Below are 16,164 nucleotides of genomic sequence, written 5' to 3' on the forward strand. Positions count from 1 at the left end.
TGAATTGTCATTCTTTCTGGGCGTCATTAATGTTTTGAACTGACAAACTTTTTGAAGTACTCCGACTTGAGAATTATATGCCACGGTAGGTTGCCAAATTCGTAATGAGACCACATTTGAGTAATTTAGTCGCAGATGTGAAATATGTTTGTTATGGTTTCTTCCCAAGAAAAAGGGAAAATCTGAATACAGCAAATACAATTGGCGGAAGGATCGAATTAATAGAGAAATCAAAGTGTCTGCGACAAATTAATTAGTTTTTCCCACGGCACGTGGTAGTGCCCGTTTCGTAATGCTACTGGAAACTCCCTAAGCACGTGCCAGCTGTATAAAATCATTTCAGTAATGCTAGAATTTGAATAAACCTGCAACGAATCCCTGTGGTGATGGCCGAAGTCACAGGATCGCGTGTGCTTACCACACTAGGCTTAATAATCCTCATTTCTATGTTAAAGGTAATCAAGCACGAGCTTTCAATGGACGGTACGTTGGACTTTAACTTTCAACAAGGAATAATGGGTACAGCAGCCGTCCAAGTTACAGACACTGCCATGAATCAGAGTAATGTTGTTATGGGAAACAACCAGGTTGGCTCGTCAAATCCATCTAGTGGCGTTTATGCCACTACAAATCCAACGACACCTGCTGCAGCACCCTCGTGGGTTCACTAGCAGTGGTGTGCACTAACAACGACACCAGCCTCGTTCTCCGCAACTTCCATGCTGCCGCATCAAACGCGTTTTTCTCAATTTAGTGGATCTAAGCGGCAATATACTGGTGAGTTAAAAAATAAATTGATATTAAAGTGACCCACAGGGTCAAGTTAGAGACACATAGGGTGTTGACAGCAGTGAGAAAAAGTGTTGACGAAGTGACAAAAAAAGTTTGGAAAAGTTCTTGAATCGAAAACCTTTGGAAACATCCATTTTGGAGCGATTACATGACGGGTTTAGCTTGAGCTTTAATGGGTTGAAAATTCAGACTCTCCGACGATTTTGTTGACAACCGGCCGGTTTTGCGACCAAACGCATTAATATGGCGTATTCAGGAATCGGATTTGGAAATGATCGCAATTTCAATTGAAAAGTCAGATATCATATGTGGGGGGTAGGTCATTCGAGGGAGGAAGCTTTATTTCCAGGAACACCCGCCCTAATTGGTGACGCAACCCCAGTTATTTCAAGTTTATTTTCGCTCTTCAATCCGGTAGAATAAATTTACAGCAATAGAAATTGAATTTTGCTATCGGAAATACTTTGCAACAATTTGCGTGGAAAACTTGAATCGCAAGTTCTCCTTCCTCCATAAGTAACTTGGGGAGAGTTAAAAACCTTCTCAAAATTTTGAATTACGATCTGAAATTTCAAATTTAATAAAAGAGACATAAAGAATCATAAAGGAAAGGACAAACGGAAGTCGACGTAGAGGGGCTAAAGTATGAGGATAAAAAGAGACAGTCAAGAAGCGTTTGGAAAAGTTTTTCGCCAAAAAAGTTGGAAAAGAATGTAACGAATGAACAGAAGAGGAGTCGGAGGTGAGAGGATGGAGGAAAACGCTTGCTCCGGGTGGGTGAGGAGGACTACATGTTGGAATAAAAAAAACGACGGTAAGGAGAGTTTTCAGATCTCTCCTTGAGCAACTTTATAATTCTTGCGACGCTTTTGGGGAATGAGATCGACGGGGTTGGAAAGTGGTGAGAGCAGGCCAAATCCAAAAATGTTGGTAGGGGAAGGGGGGGTGAGGGAGGGACGTAAGAGGGAAGGCTCGCCGACGGAGTTAAGGTAGTAGCACTGGCGCCAGGGAACGTCTGGCAGAATAGCCGTTGACTTTCAGACTCTCGCACCCAGTTTTCCAACCCAAGTGGCTGCTAGCTTCGTAGGAATCCCGTCCATCACGTGGTTTCTTTCCGTGACCTTTTTTTCAGCTTGTGAGGGAAAAAAATATAATTCCTAGATTTAGAGCTTTTTACTACATTACACAGGGGAAGAGATTCTTTTCACTTGAGTATGAATCATAGGAATTGAATGGGGGATTAAAAAGTGTCATTATGAATAATTAATAATGCAGTGGGATGGTCGAGGATAACTGTGTTGATGAATGTTTGAATTGGAAGAATTTTCATTAGGAATTAATCAAGGCATACGCAGAAATGACGCATTTGAATCACTTAAGTATAGTTATGTGATGGTCTCTTATTCATCTTTTTACCTGTTTTTAGACAAATATACATTGGTCTGCATATTAAATACTCCCATAATGATACTTTATATTCAAGCTTCTACTTTTTTGTAACTGCGTTGCACAAGATTTTTTTTCTTTCAATTAATAAACTCATATTTGTTGCGCTGCCAGTAGCTCTTTACCTTCACAGAAATTCCGTCAATTACGTGGTTTTTCTGCGACCTGTTTTTCAGCTTCTAAGAAAAACATGTAATTACTGGAGTTAAAGCTTTTTACTATATTACATGGGAGAAGAGATTCTTTTCACCTGAGTATGTCGTGAATATTTAATAATACGGTGAACTAATCGGGGATTATTATTCTGATAGATGTTTGAAACGAAAGAATTTTCATTTGCCACCATTGACGACATCCGAAAAAAGGATGCATTTGAATGTTCTAAGAATCTGTAATTGAAGCTCGTTATTGGTTTTTAGTTTTATATCCAAAAGACGATATATTTGGCTGTGCATTAAGCGCTCTAGTAATGATACTTTAGTTTCAAACATCTCATTTTTCTAACTACGTCGCATAACAATTTATCTGTCAGTTAATAAATTCATTTTTATTGCGCTATGGATGGCTCCTGCTTGCATAGAAATTTCGTCAATTACGTGATATTTCTGTACCCCTTTTTCAGTTTGTGAAAGAAATATCCCTGGATTTAGAGCTTTTTAGCGCATTACATAAGTGAATGGATTGTTTCCACTTGGGTATGGATTATGGGCATTGAATGGGGGATTAAAATAGGATATTATGAATGCTTAATGATGTCGTTGAGCGATTGGGGATAATAATTTTGATGGATGTTTGAATTCGGAGCATTTCTATTTAACATCATTCGATGTATCGAGAGCAATGAGGCGTTCGAAAGCAATTAGATTACTTGGAATTTTTTATACATTTCCAGCGTACCTTTTTCCAAGCTGATAATTTTATTACTTTTCACAATTCAGTCGATGATGATTCATCTTTTGCAGACGGTATTACTCTATATCTGAAGTTTTCCTTCATAAATTCTCTCAGCTTAATAAAGCCTTGATTCGAACTAATGCAACATTTATTTATGATAAAAAAAGAGATTGAATTGATAGAAATAAAAGGTTAATAAAGGTATCTTTAATAAACCATTGGAAGGTTTAACGTCTGATATTGGAACAAACTCGAGAACATTTATGTTTCCTTCTCTTTAATGAAAAGAAAAGGAAAAGACTCTTAATTGGGAATATGATTTTTAAATGAACCGTGAAGTCGTAAAACAAGATATGTCACCTTGATTTCAAGGCCAGCTTTTCGAGAATATCTGGGAATTAGAGAGAGATAAAATTTTCATTGAGATTATCTATCTACTTTTACTCACAACCTCACAGTCAAGGCCGATCCAAGAGTCAAATTGTGATATGTGATGATAAAATTTTATACGAATAAAATTAAAAATTGAGAAACTTACGTTTTTCTGACGCATAACATGAGCTAATCATGGCTGTGTGTCATCTACAATTTGGCTGTTAGAGTAGTTTTCAATATAAAATGAAAATTGTCACAGAAACCGGGAAAATGTTCACCCATGCAATCCACATATTAAATAATCTGTTTAATTAGTTTTCAATGAACAATTCTGAATCAGATAAAGGAGTGTTAATCCTCAAGATAATTTTCTAAATTAAAAGACTCGTTTTCCCCTCAATCTTATTAACAACCAAAAATATCATGGAATCGAGTTTCATTCTTTTTTAATGTTCTTCTTCGCCTGAAGGCCTGTCATTTTCATGAATATGTATGATTCATATAATCCGCATATCCTTTTTGTTGTTGTCCTCATGAGCGAGAAGCTTATGAAGAAACCGTAACATTTCATCCCCAGAGGCAGTTTAGACTGCAACAAATGCGTACATCATACAAGAAAAACATGTGGATATGCCCGAAGGGTTCGATATGCAAACACGCATATAACCACGTTTTTGGCCGTTCATAAAAATATCCTCTCATTAATTTACCCTGACGAATAGTACCTAAATTGCCCTGAATCGGTGTATGCAATCATACCCAAAAAAATCATTTATTTGGATTGAATTAATTTTTTTTAATTACAAAAAACATTTGATGTGATGTTTTTGTCACATAAATGAATGTTTTGATTGCTGAAAATAAATTTTTATTCGATAGTGACAATTTATTACCGCTTTGAGATAGGAGATAGCTCGATAAATATTGAACAACAAATATCCGGTAATTATCAGGGACCACAGTGCACATATCGTATCAGGCATTTAGAAAGAGGCGGGAAGAATTTGAGATGACAATGAGAGCATGTCCCACGTATTAGACTGAGAATTGTAATAAAAAATTTAATATTTTTCTTGAGGGCTTTGAAGACAAATTCAAGTGCTCAGTAAATTTCATATCGATATTTGACAATTCCAGTGAATAAATACCATCTGTAATCAGACATGTGGCATATGACTGCTTGTGGTGGGTGATTCAGCCTTTCTAGTGTCTGATATTTGATTTTTATCCAATAAGTCCGGGTACGTACTGAGCTTTTAATATCAAAGGAGTTGCCGTGTAGCTTTATCACCGGAGATGTAGAAAACATTGACCAATCAGCATCCGGTAGGAATACAGCACCTCAAGGCTTCTCTCAACGATTTCTCGGGTGTTTTTTTTTTCATTCTCCCTTCTAGTAGTCACCAGGCAACACAGTGTGACTCTAGTGACGTGGAGAAAAATCAATCGACTGGCACATTGTTCGTGTCAAGCGCGTCCATCACGGAAAATGAATAAGTGATAAAGGAATATTTCCTCCATTTTTACTGAGTGTTGAAGGTCATGGGGCTCTTGCGAAACGAATCCTCGGAATTTCGTACAGAAAATTTCATTTTTGTGATATCAATAACTCAATTCTTTGCCCCGATGTATGGTAAAAAAACGTAGGGATATATGTTACGTTACGAGTCCAAAATCGAATTTTTTAACATTACCATCAAAATCTAATCAACTAATACAGCTATTAAAATCACCTTTCAACTTCGACTTAATAGTAAAAATATTTTAAAATGTGATTCCATTTATTTCAGCATAATATTCAAAATGATCGTCTGAATAGCAATCCATTGACTAAAAAAAGATTATAAACGCTTTACAAATAGTTTAGGCATTTGACATTATTAAATCAAAAAATAATGAAATATCATTTCCTTATTTAACGATTATGAAATAGAATATGCGTAGAATCACTTCATACATTTTCAATGGAATATAAAACTGTGGAAACGGAAAAAACACAAGTGTGCACATTATATTTCCGATTAAATTCGTTGGACTGTACATCAATGAGACGAGCGAGAAATTTTTTAAAATTCCTCAGCCCAGGTGATAAGAAAATACACAAGTTTTAACCGAAACCCTTTTTCCCCGTCTTATAACTTTTGCTCCCTCGATCTGCATCCCTTCATTCTAGATCCAGCGATAACCGTAAATTACTTAAAAAATCAATTTCATACCGATAAGAATTCTTTTGCACTCCTCCCAGCCTTGTAAGTGACAGACTAGTTCTCACCACATGGAATCTCTTGGGGAAAAAAAAGCGAAACCGACTGATAGAGTCGACTTAATAAGGTGCCCCCTGTCAGAAGGTGACAGTGAAGTAACTTTGTTTGGAAGAATTTAAAATTGGATTCATAAAAATTATTCTAATAGATTCCTCTCTCGACTGGGTAAAAGTCGTCGCCTCGAGGGGCAAATGAGGCAAATTTGATTTGACACGCGGGTCGACTTCAAGTAGACGACATCTCTTCCTTCCCCAGGATCTCCAACTTTTTTTCCCTATCCTCCGCTTCTTCTACCTTCTTCATATAATTTTCTCACCAGAGACTTCTTTTCTTATCGTCCTTCTTTCATTTTCATCGGGAATAATGCGATCAAAATGGAAAAATGAAATCGACAGTGCTCAGCCTCGACGTTCTTTTTATAAGTGAAACATTTTTTATTAACCATCTGTCGCCTAGCATATGCCACACTTGCGAATATTTACACTTTGTGATATCTTTGCAAAAATATCACCTTTCTCAAAGATTGATTTTGCACTTCTAATTCTAATTTCCGAGAGAGTAAACAATTACAAATGCGTCGCGATCTCCCCTAGGGTGGAAGCTTCACTAATATTCAAGATTTCCTCGATTTGACGTGTGCAGAGTTACGATGATGGAAAATTACTATAATTAATCGATCAATTAATATTAACTATTCAACTGGAAGATCGGAGAGGTAGATTAATTGATGCGCCCCTGGAATATTCGCTGTCATCAGTAGGGGTTGGATAGTTTTAAGGATTGATCGTCAATGTTCATATTTATTTCAAAACTGAAGGTCGTGGGGTTGATGACAGCATGAAAAATTCAATTCTCATTCCGATCATTTCCCTGCTGTATTATTCATTGGTCCTGAATGGGGGCATCATATCGGGGTTATCCGTTCGATTAAAATAGCTCAGGACTTGAACGACATGAGACTCTGAAGAAATTTTATGACATACGGCTGTATCCGTTTAGGTTATTGGGCCCAAAAGTCGCAATCTAACCGAGCGAGGCGAGATTAAGGGCGCGATTCAGCGGGTCTCGTGACATATAGGGATTTTTGATAAGACCGGAAGAATCAAAAAATGGACGAGCCGAACTTGAATAGTACCATTTTTTAAATGAAAATCATTGAGCACTCAGTTTTCCAAAATTAAAAGAACACTTACTTCATCATTAATTTCCTGTTCCGTCAGACTTTCCACGCGTTGGGAATTTTCTTTTGAGTTACAGTGAAAAACCGGTCATGTCAGTTACAATCAGATCTCAATTACGAAACATTCCTTTTTACAGTCATTTAGAGAATACCGATGTAAATTGTTTAGAAGATAAAACGCTTCCCATTAAAATTACATATGATTGGGCACTAATCTCTCCTCAGGGCGTATTTATTGTTTCAATATAGAATGCGGAGTGATAAACTTTACTGATTTGTCGTTATTGATACTGATTAGTTTTAATGCCGGAAAATATTTCTAAAGATGGTTTGCCCTATCAGAAATTATCAAACAATTTTATTTCACTGATAAATTGTTCTCTAAAAAATTATGCATTCCTCTAGAGCTGTTTTTGGATCAATATATTGAGGGGAAAAAATCTACTCGATAATTTCTGGAGCAGTAATTAGTCCCGTGGGAGCATTTGTTTTCGAGGTAAATACATTCGTTCGGTAAAATTATACCAGGCTCGAATTTTATCAAGTCAATGCTATTGAGAAATGTATATCTTTATCCACTTTGAATTTCTCATTTAAAAAAAACAAGTGGTAACGTCAATGTTACTTTCAAATCTTAATAATTCCGAGGAGCCAATTTTGTAGAACTTTCTCCGCAAAGTCTTCATTTCGTGGTTCAATAAGTTCTGAATGAATTTTTAATTTAAAAATTCCATATAATTTTCATGAAATTCAAATATTCACATTAACACTGAGGTTCTGTTTCCCTTAAACAAAGTTCTGGATTTTTCTACCGATTTTTTTTCAAATGCGATTAGGCAGTTAATTCTTCCCGCGGAAAACAAGATTATCCTACGAACTTTTCGGAGCTCCACAAAAGACTACATAGAAGCAGCAACACTTGTTGCTTCACCTCGGAGAACATGTTTCCTCCCTCGTGTCGAGCCGCCCCGACTTAGAAACTGGCCTGTGTCAGACAATCCCATATGCTGGCCACTGTATCGCCCCGATATTCCGGAGTTTCTCACTACCATAAGCGTTCTCAGCGGTATTTTTTGGCTAGCGTTTTCATTGCCAACATTCCCTCACCCCTCACCCCCACATTCCTCAAAGAATGAATGGATGATAAAATGCAACAAGCGGGTGAATAGACCGCAGCGAGTGTATGCGCCAAATCGTCGGGGGAAATTGGACAATTTTATAATTTCATGGCATCACACTCTGATACACACTTGACAGACTCGTTATCCACTTCCGGCTTTGTCACGACATTAACTTCCGATATCTGTTCAAGCATCACTGCTAAAATCCCTCCATGTGCTCACTGGGCTTGAAATAATTGGCGCGAGCAGGTTTAAATTTAGCTGACATTTATCGTGAAAATTCCCAGAGTTTTGTCATTTCTTGTTGAAGCAATTGCTTTTAAAAATGTATGTCATTGAGAATAATATTGTTGCCGATAAAATCTACCAAATTACCAAATGACATGTTACTCGCGCACTGCAAATGCCAAATTTAAGCTGCACGATAAAAGAAAATGATTGATCGATTTCAGTTATGCGGAATTCCGTGAACCGTTGAAATTCCTCTACTGAGTATTGAATAAATTTCAATAATTGACTATTTCTAGTAGTCGCCGAGGCAGACGTGTTAATTTAGGAGCGCAAATCAACGTCAATTCCGCCACTCAGGATAACGAGAAGACAAGCGATAAAAAATGTTCATGGTTCATAATTTTTCTTATAAATTGTTACTTTGGGTCTATTAAGTTGGACTCTCGTCATTATAAAAATAATTGACAATTAAGAAGAACTTCATAAAGAACACTCAATAGTAAAATTTACAAATCTATTAGCGACTTCTAAAGAAATGTCAAATATCATTAAGATCAATACTACAAAAGTCTCGTTCTTTTTGCAGCTGATCTGTTTTTTAACACCATTCATCCTGACCAAATAAAATTGTCCCGCAGTCCTTGCACATTTAACCATTCCACTACGGCACAGTAGCCCATCCAACAAATCAGTGATAAAAAGCTCTTCCATAGAATGGGCTTTTAGTCCGATTCTCTATTTTTTTTAATTTTTGTATATTCATAAGTTTTTTAGAACATTTGATTTGGAGTTGGCGCCGGTGTCTGCAGTTCAGGGAGACGTATGGTTGTGCTTTCGATATTTTATCGAAAAACTCTCTCCTCTTTTTTTAACCCCGCTCTCTCACCCCCTCCAGCCAGTTTCTCACTCCAATGTGTGGTGTATATACGTAAGTGGAAATTTATGCCACCGATACTGGATAGAAAATTTTTCTGGGTCGCACCGTATCACTGTTAAATTTATCATCCACTTTTGAAACGCCAGGGGAAGTGAAGGAATGGAATACGTGGGTATCGAATTTGGTGTGGGAATACAGTAAATTTCGAATTATTAATGTCATTTCCTAGGTAATTTTTGGTCGTTCTCCACATATCTCTGTTTATTTTACTATCGCGGATGGTTCAGTGTCCATTACACACAGATTTTTCATTGATAACTACTCAGAAATTTGGCGGGTTGGGAAATGTATAAACGAAGAATGAAAATTTATAAACGCAACCGTCGGATCGAAAATCCGAAATTTATGCTTCTTTTCCGTTTTGTGAATGCACGGGGGGGCTTTGGAAAAGTGTGTGGTGTAGTTATAGATATAGAATGTGAGAGAGATGGAGGAGAGAAAATCGGCGACGGTGGAACCAGACATCCTGGCACCCGGAAACCTGACGAATCCCATCCTCTCGAAACTTGACACAATCGCTTCGCGGATTCAACGATTGAAATAGTGGCGCAATCTAGGTTTTATTAGAATGATTTTTGAGGGAGGGCCACCGAGGGGGGATCGATACAGAGCTTATAGATTTCTTTTAGCGAGGTAGTTGGAGATCATTATGGTCGTAAATTGTGCTGCATTGCTAGTAGTAGAGCTTTTAATGAGGGAGACGTGCATTGTGATTTGAGGGAGCTTAAATCCTAGTTGAAATGTGAATCAGGATGGCGCATGTGCTCTGGGGAATTGGTCGTTGAGAATTTGTATTGTAGAAGGACTAATTTGTTATCACTTATTGATTGATAGACCGGTGATGATAGGGTTACTCGTTTGTTTTTCCATGCTTAATTACGCCCGTTATCGCACGATTTATCCTGAAATTTTTTCTCCCCGACGAAAATCGCAATGACCTTTTTCCCATTAACATTCAATCGATCTTCTCCCCCTCATAATTTTGAAAACCCTAAAAATCTGGGAGATCGGGGACAGATATGGAGCGAATTGGGAGTAGTTCGAATAAAAGCTAAAAGATAAAAAAAAGAATTGAGGGGAAATGAAGATTGAGGATTGAGACAGTAAAAGTGTCCAAGCTCTTTGTCTACTTCCCTCGCATTGTCTTATCTCGTTCTCATCCTTCCCGTTTGGTGCACGATGAAACAGGGGTGGAACGGGCACGGGGAGGATACCTTATACAGTTTCACAATGCCCTGGGTACACTTGGAAACAGTGCGAAGGAAAAAGAGAGGGGATAAAGTAGTTGGCGCCGATTAAACAAATCGCATTATAAGTTAGTTGCTGGCTGCAGCACAACCCCTCCATCCCTTGCCCACCCACAAAACTTATCCAGCAAAACTCACTTTATATTAAGACGTACTGTCCTTGGCGGATCTAGCTGAACGTAACTATAAACTTGTCCGTTGAGTGGCTTCTCGTCTAGAGTATAATTATTTAATTGAATTCCTTCTCAACTACAAATCTTGGATAATTCAGGTTGAAGGGAATTTCACCCTGGAATTATTGGTGAGTCACTTTCTTTCATTTACATTTCGTGAGGTGAAAATGTTGCGTAATAATTTGAATCAGGGATTGGAGAACTGAAGGGGGTGAAAGGGTTTATTTGCAATGGGCTCTTTTTTACGAAAATTTTATTTTATAAATTTTCTATACTTTGCTAAGAACATCAGTGAATGACGAGAACGAATTCCAAAATTTGGAATGCCATTCAATGCTCACTAGACTTGATTTTTTTCCGTAAATTAAATTTTATGATTCTCTCGTTGAAAGTTCTACTAAATGTCCATTTTAATTTTAAATGTAAAATCGTGAAAAACTCTGATTTTCTTTCTGTCTTGGAGTACTTCAATAATTTTATTTTTAAAAATAAATTAGCGCACGATTCTAGACGTAATAATAATTCATTCATGGGTAGTTAACACAGAGGTTACTCCTAGTACCCATTTTCCACGATGGCAAGAGGGTGGTATGGGTCCCAGCGATTTGAAGAATACGAGGGCGCGACTCGTAAGTTGTAAAGTTTTTGCGGACGAGTGGGAAAGCCACGAACAAAGTAGAATAGAGTTGGATAGATAAAATTGAGCGAAAAAGACGACAAAAAAAAAACTACGAAAAAAGAAGAGGAACTCTTACACACACATGGAGAAAGCAGAAAAGAATGGGAGAAGAAAAGGGTGGAGAGGAGGGAAATAAGAAAGACAAGGAGAGTTAAGCGAGGTGGAAGAATATGCGGCTGTGTGAGGGGTGAACAGAAAAGAAAGAATCCTCCAATATTTCAGTAAAGGGCTACGGGTGAGAGGGGATTTGGGGGTGTAAAATCGAGACTGCGTGAGCGACCACTTGAAATATCTTGTCGCCAGTGTGCAAAACTTTTGGACTCGGGCAAACTGAAAGATGCTGACGCAACCATGAGGATACCCATTCTATGAAAAACCTGGGGAACAAGTGTATTGTCATTTTCCACAAAGGTTCTAGATGGGTTTAATATCGTCCTGAACAGTTTTCACCCCGTCCTCTCCCTTTTCAGCGCCCGTAACTCGCTATAATGCCCTCAGGTGTCTGTTGACTAGCGATTCTGCCAGGATCCTGGAATATTATATTTGTCATACTTTGACCAAACATTTTATTGGAATAAAAAAAATACCAATGGAGAATATCGAAAAGTTCAAGCGAAAAAAAAACATCTCTCCAGATACTTTAAACAGACAATGGATCATTCTCGAGCCCGTTAAAGTGCGGTAACTTTTGAAGAGATAACCGAGCCGTTTATTGAAGAGCATTCGGTGGAGTTGAACGTCGAGAGTCAGTGGCAGAGAGTGGTGGGTTAGTTGGCGCCGGAAAGACGCGCCACGGCGCCACGTGGCCATCCCCTTCCTAGAATTTTCCCTTGGACCAAACTCACTCCTTCCCCAAGTGCCTCATACCAAGGACCGCACGTCACTTTCCCCATGAACTAACAGTATTACCTATACAGACTTAACCCCCGGAGTAGGGGGTTGTACGGGGGTATAACTAGGGAGTACGCTTGCGCCAAAACTCCCTTTCAATCGCGTTTAGTTATATGAGCACATGTGCCTTGAGTATGTGAGGACGTAGTGGCACCGATCGGGGTTGAATCTTATGACTTTTGGCTTCATACATTCAATTGGGCAGTCGTAACCTACTGGACGATTGAGCAACCACGAAGGCTTGTGGTTTTTTCATTTTTTATTGACAAAGAAGGAAGAAAAAAAAAGTTTTAGAATTTTCAAATTCTTTCCTCGTAAAAGGGTCCTTCAACCCCGACATTTCAGGACTGAGAATTATAAGGGTTACTCTATAATTCTCAGAAGCATTTTCCAAAATCAACGTCAGACACGCACTTTAACACCATTGAAAATACGCGAATATTATGTCACACGATTAGGATGGGGGGTTGCGTAATTTGTGACAACGGAGGGAAGCGGGATACGTAGATTGCGATGTTACGTGATAGTTAGTGGAAGTAATTTAAGATGATAAACACACCAATTCAAAAACGTTAGATTCTCAAGATTGAGGGGTTATCTTAAGACACAGATGGTTTTGAATTGTAGTGTAAAGATTGCCTTAATACGATAAAATGTGCTCCTTGTAGGAACATGAAAATTGCAAATTCATTTAAGATTTCGGAAATTCACAACTTTCCGAGATATTTAAAAACCAACGAAATATGTAAAAATTTTTTACTTGAAATTGTGGACTAAAATTTCTCAGTGCGTACATGCACCCGACTTCGTATCTCACATTATTTACATTGTCCATTCGTTTACGTTTTTCTATTTATGTACTATTTCGTATAAAAACCAATAAAACTGCGCCCCTGTAGAAATTCCAGAAGTAAATAAACACGACAACGGCCGTCAAACTGCGCAGTAGTTACGTCCGGCTTTGGTCAGACGGCACTGCACGTTGACTGCACTTTGTCAAAGTATTTGGAATATGACTGATAAAAGAAAAAACGAAACACACCGGGCCATCGGTATATGGTTGGGCCAATGTCGAACACGTTTTTCCATTTATACTACAGTTCAGTTCTCACGCATTGGTCATGTTTGTCACTGGTTTCAGTGAAAAATATTTGGTGAATATCTCCAGGACGATGTTGCAATATTTTTTCAATAACGATTGAGCAATTTGTTTTGATTGAAATGAGAAAAACGAATCAGTCAGAAAATTCTTCTATTTCGCTAGAAAGTCCACTTTATTAAATTCATCTAACAGCCGACGTAGTTCTCACACAATTGAAATAGCTCACGGATTATTGATATGTGAGAGAAAAATAAGTTGAGACTGATGCAAATTTTTTCATTTTTGTTTCAGGAGTTCGAGGACCGGAGGACTGCCGAGACGATCGGCTTGTGATAAGATATAGAAATAATTCTAGAATACGAAGATATACGTACTTGAAGGATGGCAATTTATGCTAGGTAGTTGCAACTACATCGATGTAATAAGAGAGATAATAATTATGAAATAAGAGAGAAAACTAAATACTGACGATGAATTGAACTTTTTGTTCCTGTGCCGGATAACTTCAGCCACAATTATTCAAATAGTGAAAAATTTTTTACCAGGCCGTCAACTTAATAGCCATGATTTTTTACTAACTGATACTCAGTGTCCCTCAGTTAATTTTAACCAGCAACAAGCCCTCAATAAATGAAACTATCTCGCCACAATTGAATTAATCGTTTCGATTCTCATTAAAACATAAAAACAGAAACAAAAAAAGCGTCGATTGTACAATAATTTCGATCGGTGCTTGAACCCTCTAAGACGCTTCGCTACATTAGTCAATAATTGTGCCGTGATTGTATAATGAATAGTAATAAATAAAACTTATCAATGATAATAATAAACAAATGTGTGGAGAAAACTGAATATAATTTATATCAATGGATATTTCGTAGTCACAGGATGGCAATGGTCTCAGTTTCATTATTTTCAATTTATTGACAAGAAATGTACGGGTATGATTCAATGGCATTAATTTAATCAACTCAGCGAACTGACGTCTGTCTTGAGTTCCCGTTATGAAGGGAGAAAAAGGATTTTTCTAAAGATATAAATATTCTTTTGAAAAAATGATATTTTTGGCAAATGACTCATTCCAATTAAACAAGATCGTGTAAATTTATTTAGGTAATAATTTATTTACAATTTGATCATTAATTGGAATGGAGCTGAATGCCACATTTAGTAAACTATCTATTGCTATGTCTTATCAGGAAACTAGAATTTGTCGTAATCATCTAATTATTGGCCTGTTCCACTCTAATAAACTCATTACCCAAATGAGTAGAGGGTTAGATCCCCTGAAATTTTAAAATATCCAATTGAGGGGAAGATTGTGAAAATCATGAACTTGACTCTAGAAATCTGCTCTTTCTCCCTGCATAGAAGATTACCAAATGAATCTTGACCGGTCCCTTAGCAAAATTGCGTACAAATATTTCTCTCAATTTACACTGAAAAAAAAATCAAAATATATGAAACTACGAGAGGCTCCGATTGCGTACGTTATAGGCATAGTATAAATAAATACATAAATAAATGGAAAATGAATAAATAGTATAATTAAATTTAGAATCGAAAGATGTAAGTTTATAAATGTGCAAAAACGTATAAAACTATAAGACATATTTGTAGAGAAAAGTGCGTGTGCATATATTAATGTATATATACGCACGGAGGGAGAATATACAAAGATGGATAGTAAAATAATGGAAGAATAAGTTAAATATTGAAAACATAGATTGTTATGTTATCATAAGATAATAGTTTTTAGATTAATGATAATGAACGCGAAATTATTGCGAAAGACGTTGAACGGTTGGAAAATGATAGACGAATTTCATAGGACCCTACACATTATAACAATGTAACGAATGAACATGATGGAATAATAAATAATATGTCATAAAATCAAATTGTCGGCCTAGGGGTTTTGTGAATTTCATAATATGAATAGAAATGCGACATCAATGCAACTACTGAGTTATAGATATTGAGTTTATTTCAGTGAAAACGAAAATGCAATCATGAATAAAATGGCATTGATAATAATACGATTAATATAACGAAATTAATTGACGAAGTAAAAATTGCCGACTCAGTTGCCCCTTATTTAACATGTGGTAAACTAAAAATTAGAGCTTGATTGAAAAATTGCCTTAAGTCGTACTTTTTTACATCGACAATGCGGTCGAACACGTAATTTTAATAATTCAATTTTTTAAATACATTGGAATAAGGATTATTTACATTTTCCCATTTTTAAACGTGTTGTTGTCACCCACGATCGTGATTCAAGCGCACAGATGTGTGTAATGCATATGTGTAGCATAAATATATTTGGAGAAAGTAAGAGTTTAGATGAGAGAATGCGCGTAGTGAGTAAGATGGAACAGCTACAATAGTATGTTTAAAGAATATTTAGTTGTACATTTAACATGAATGACACTATTTAATATATGATTGATTAAGGATGTAATAAACGGGTTGTATAGAAAGGGGGTTGTTCTTCATTCAACTACTAAGTGTCTCGGTGCACGCTGAAGGCGCGGAAAAAAATATTTCGTTTAATTTTTATGGTACATCAAATGTTTTTCCCTGACCATTGTCTCCTTCCTTCCTTCCTTCGATAAGAACTCAAACGCAGATGCAGTTGCTGCTGCTCAACGTGATTAGGAAGCCATCATTGAGCGTGATCGCTTTTTCGATAAACGTTTCTTCACTTGTATCCCCCTCTCGATCTCCAAGATCCTTTGATCCTCTCAAATATTTTAAATAATCAAGATGAAGAAAACAAACGAATTTCGCTCTGCATTCTGTGTCACAAAAAATAGTACGTCAGGTGTG

General features: G+C 37.0%; 1 protein-coding gene across 1 annotated transcript in view; it reads left to right on the top strand.

The window, feature by feature from the left end:
- Nucleotides 1-15,815, top strand: part of LOC135172952 (forkhead box protein O) — a 49,506-nt gene extending 33,691 nt beyond the window's left edge. Inside the window, exons 7-8 of the mRNA XM_064139515.1 lie at nucleotides 456-777; nucleotides 13,624-15,815. Coding sequence (XP_063995585.1) covers nucleotides 456-671 — 216 coding nt within the window. The 3' untranslated portion in view covers nucleotides 672-777; nucleotides 13,624-15,815. The remainder of the gene's footprint in view (nucleotides 1-455; nucleotides 778-13,623) is intronic.
- Nucleotides 15,816-16,164: the final 349 nt, after the last annotated feature.

Source organism: Diachasmimorpha longicaudata, chromosome 1 (genome assembly GCF_034640455.1).
Source record: "Diachasmimorpha longicaudata isolate KC_UGA_2023 chromosome 1, iyDiaLong2, whole genome shotgun sequence".
Lineage (NCBI taxonomy): Eukaryota > Metazoa > Arthropoda > Insecta > Hymenoptera > Braconidae > Diachasmimorpha > Diachasmimorpha longicaudata.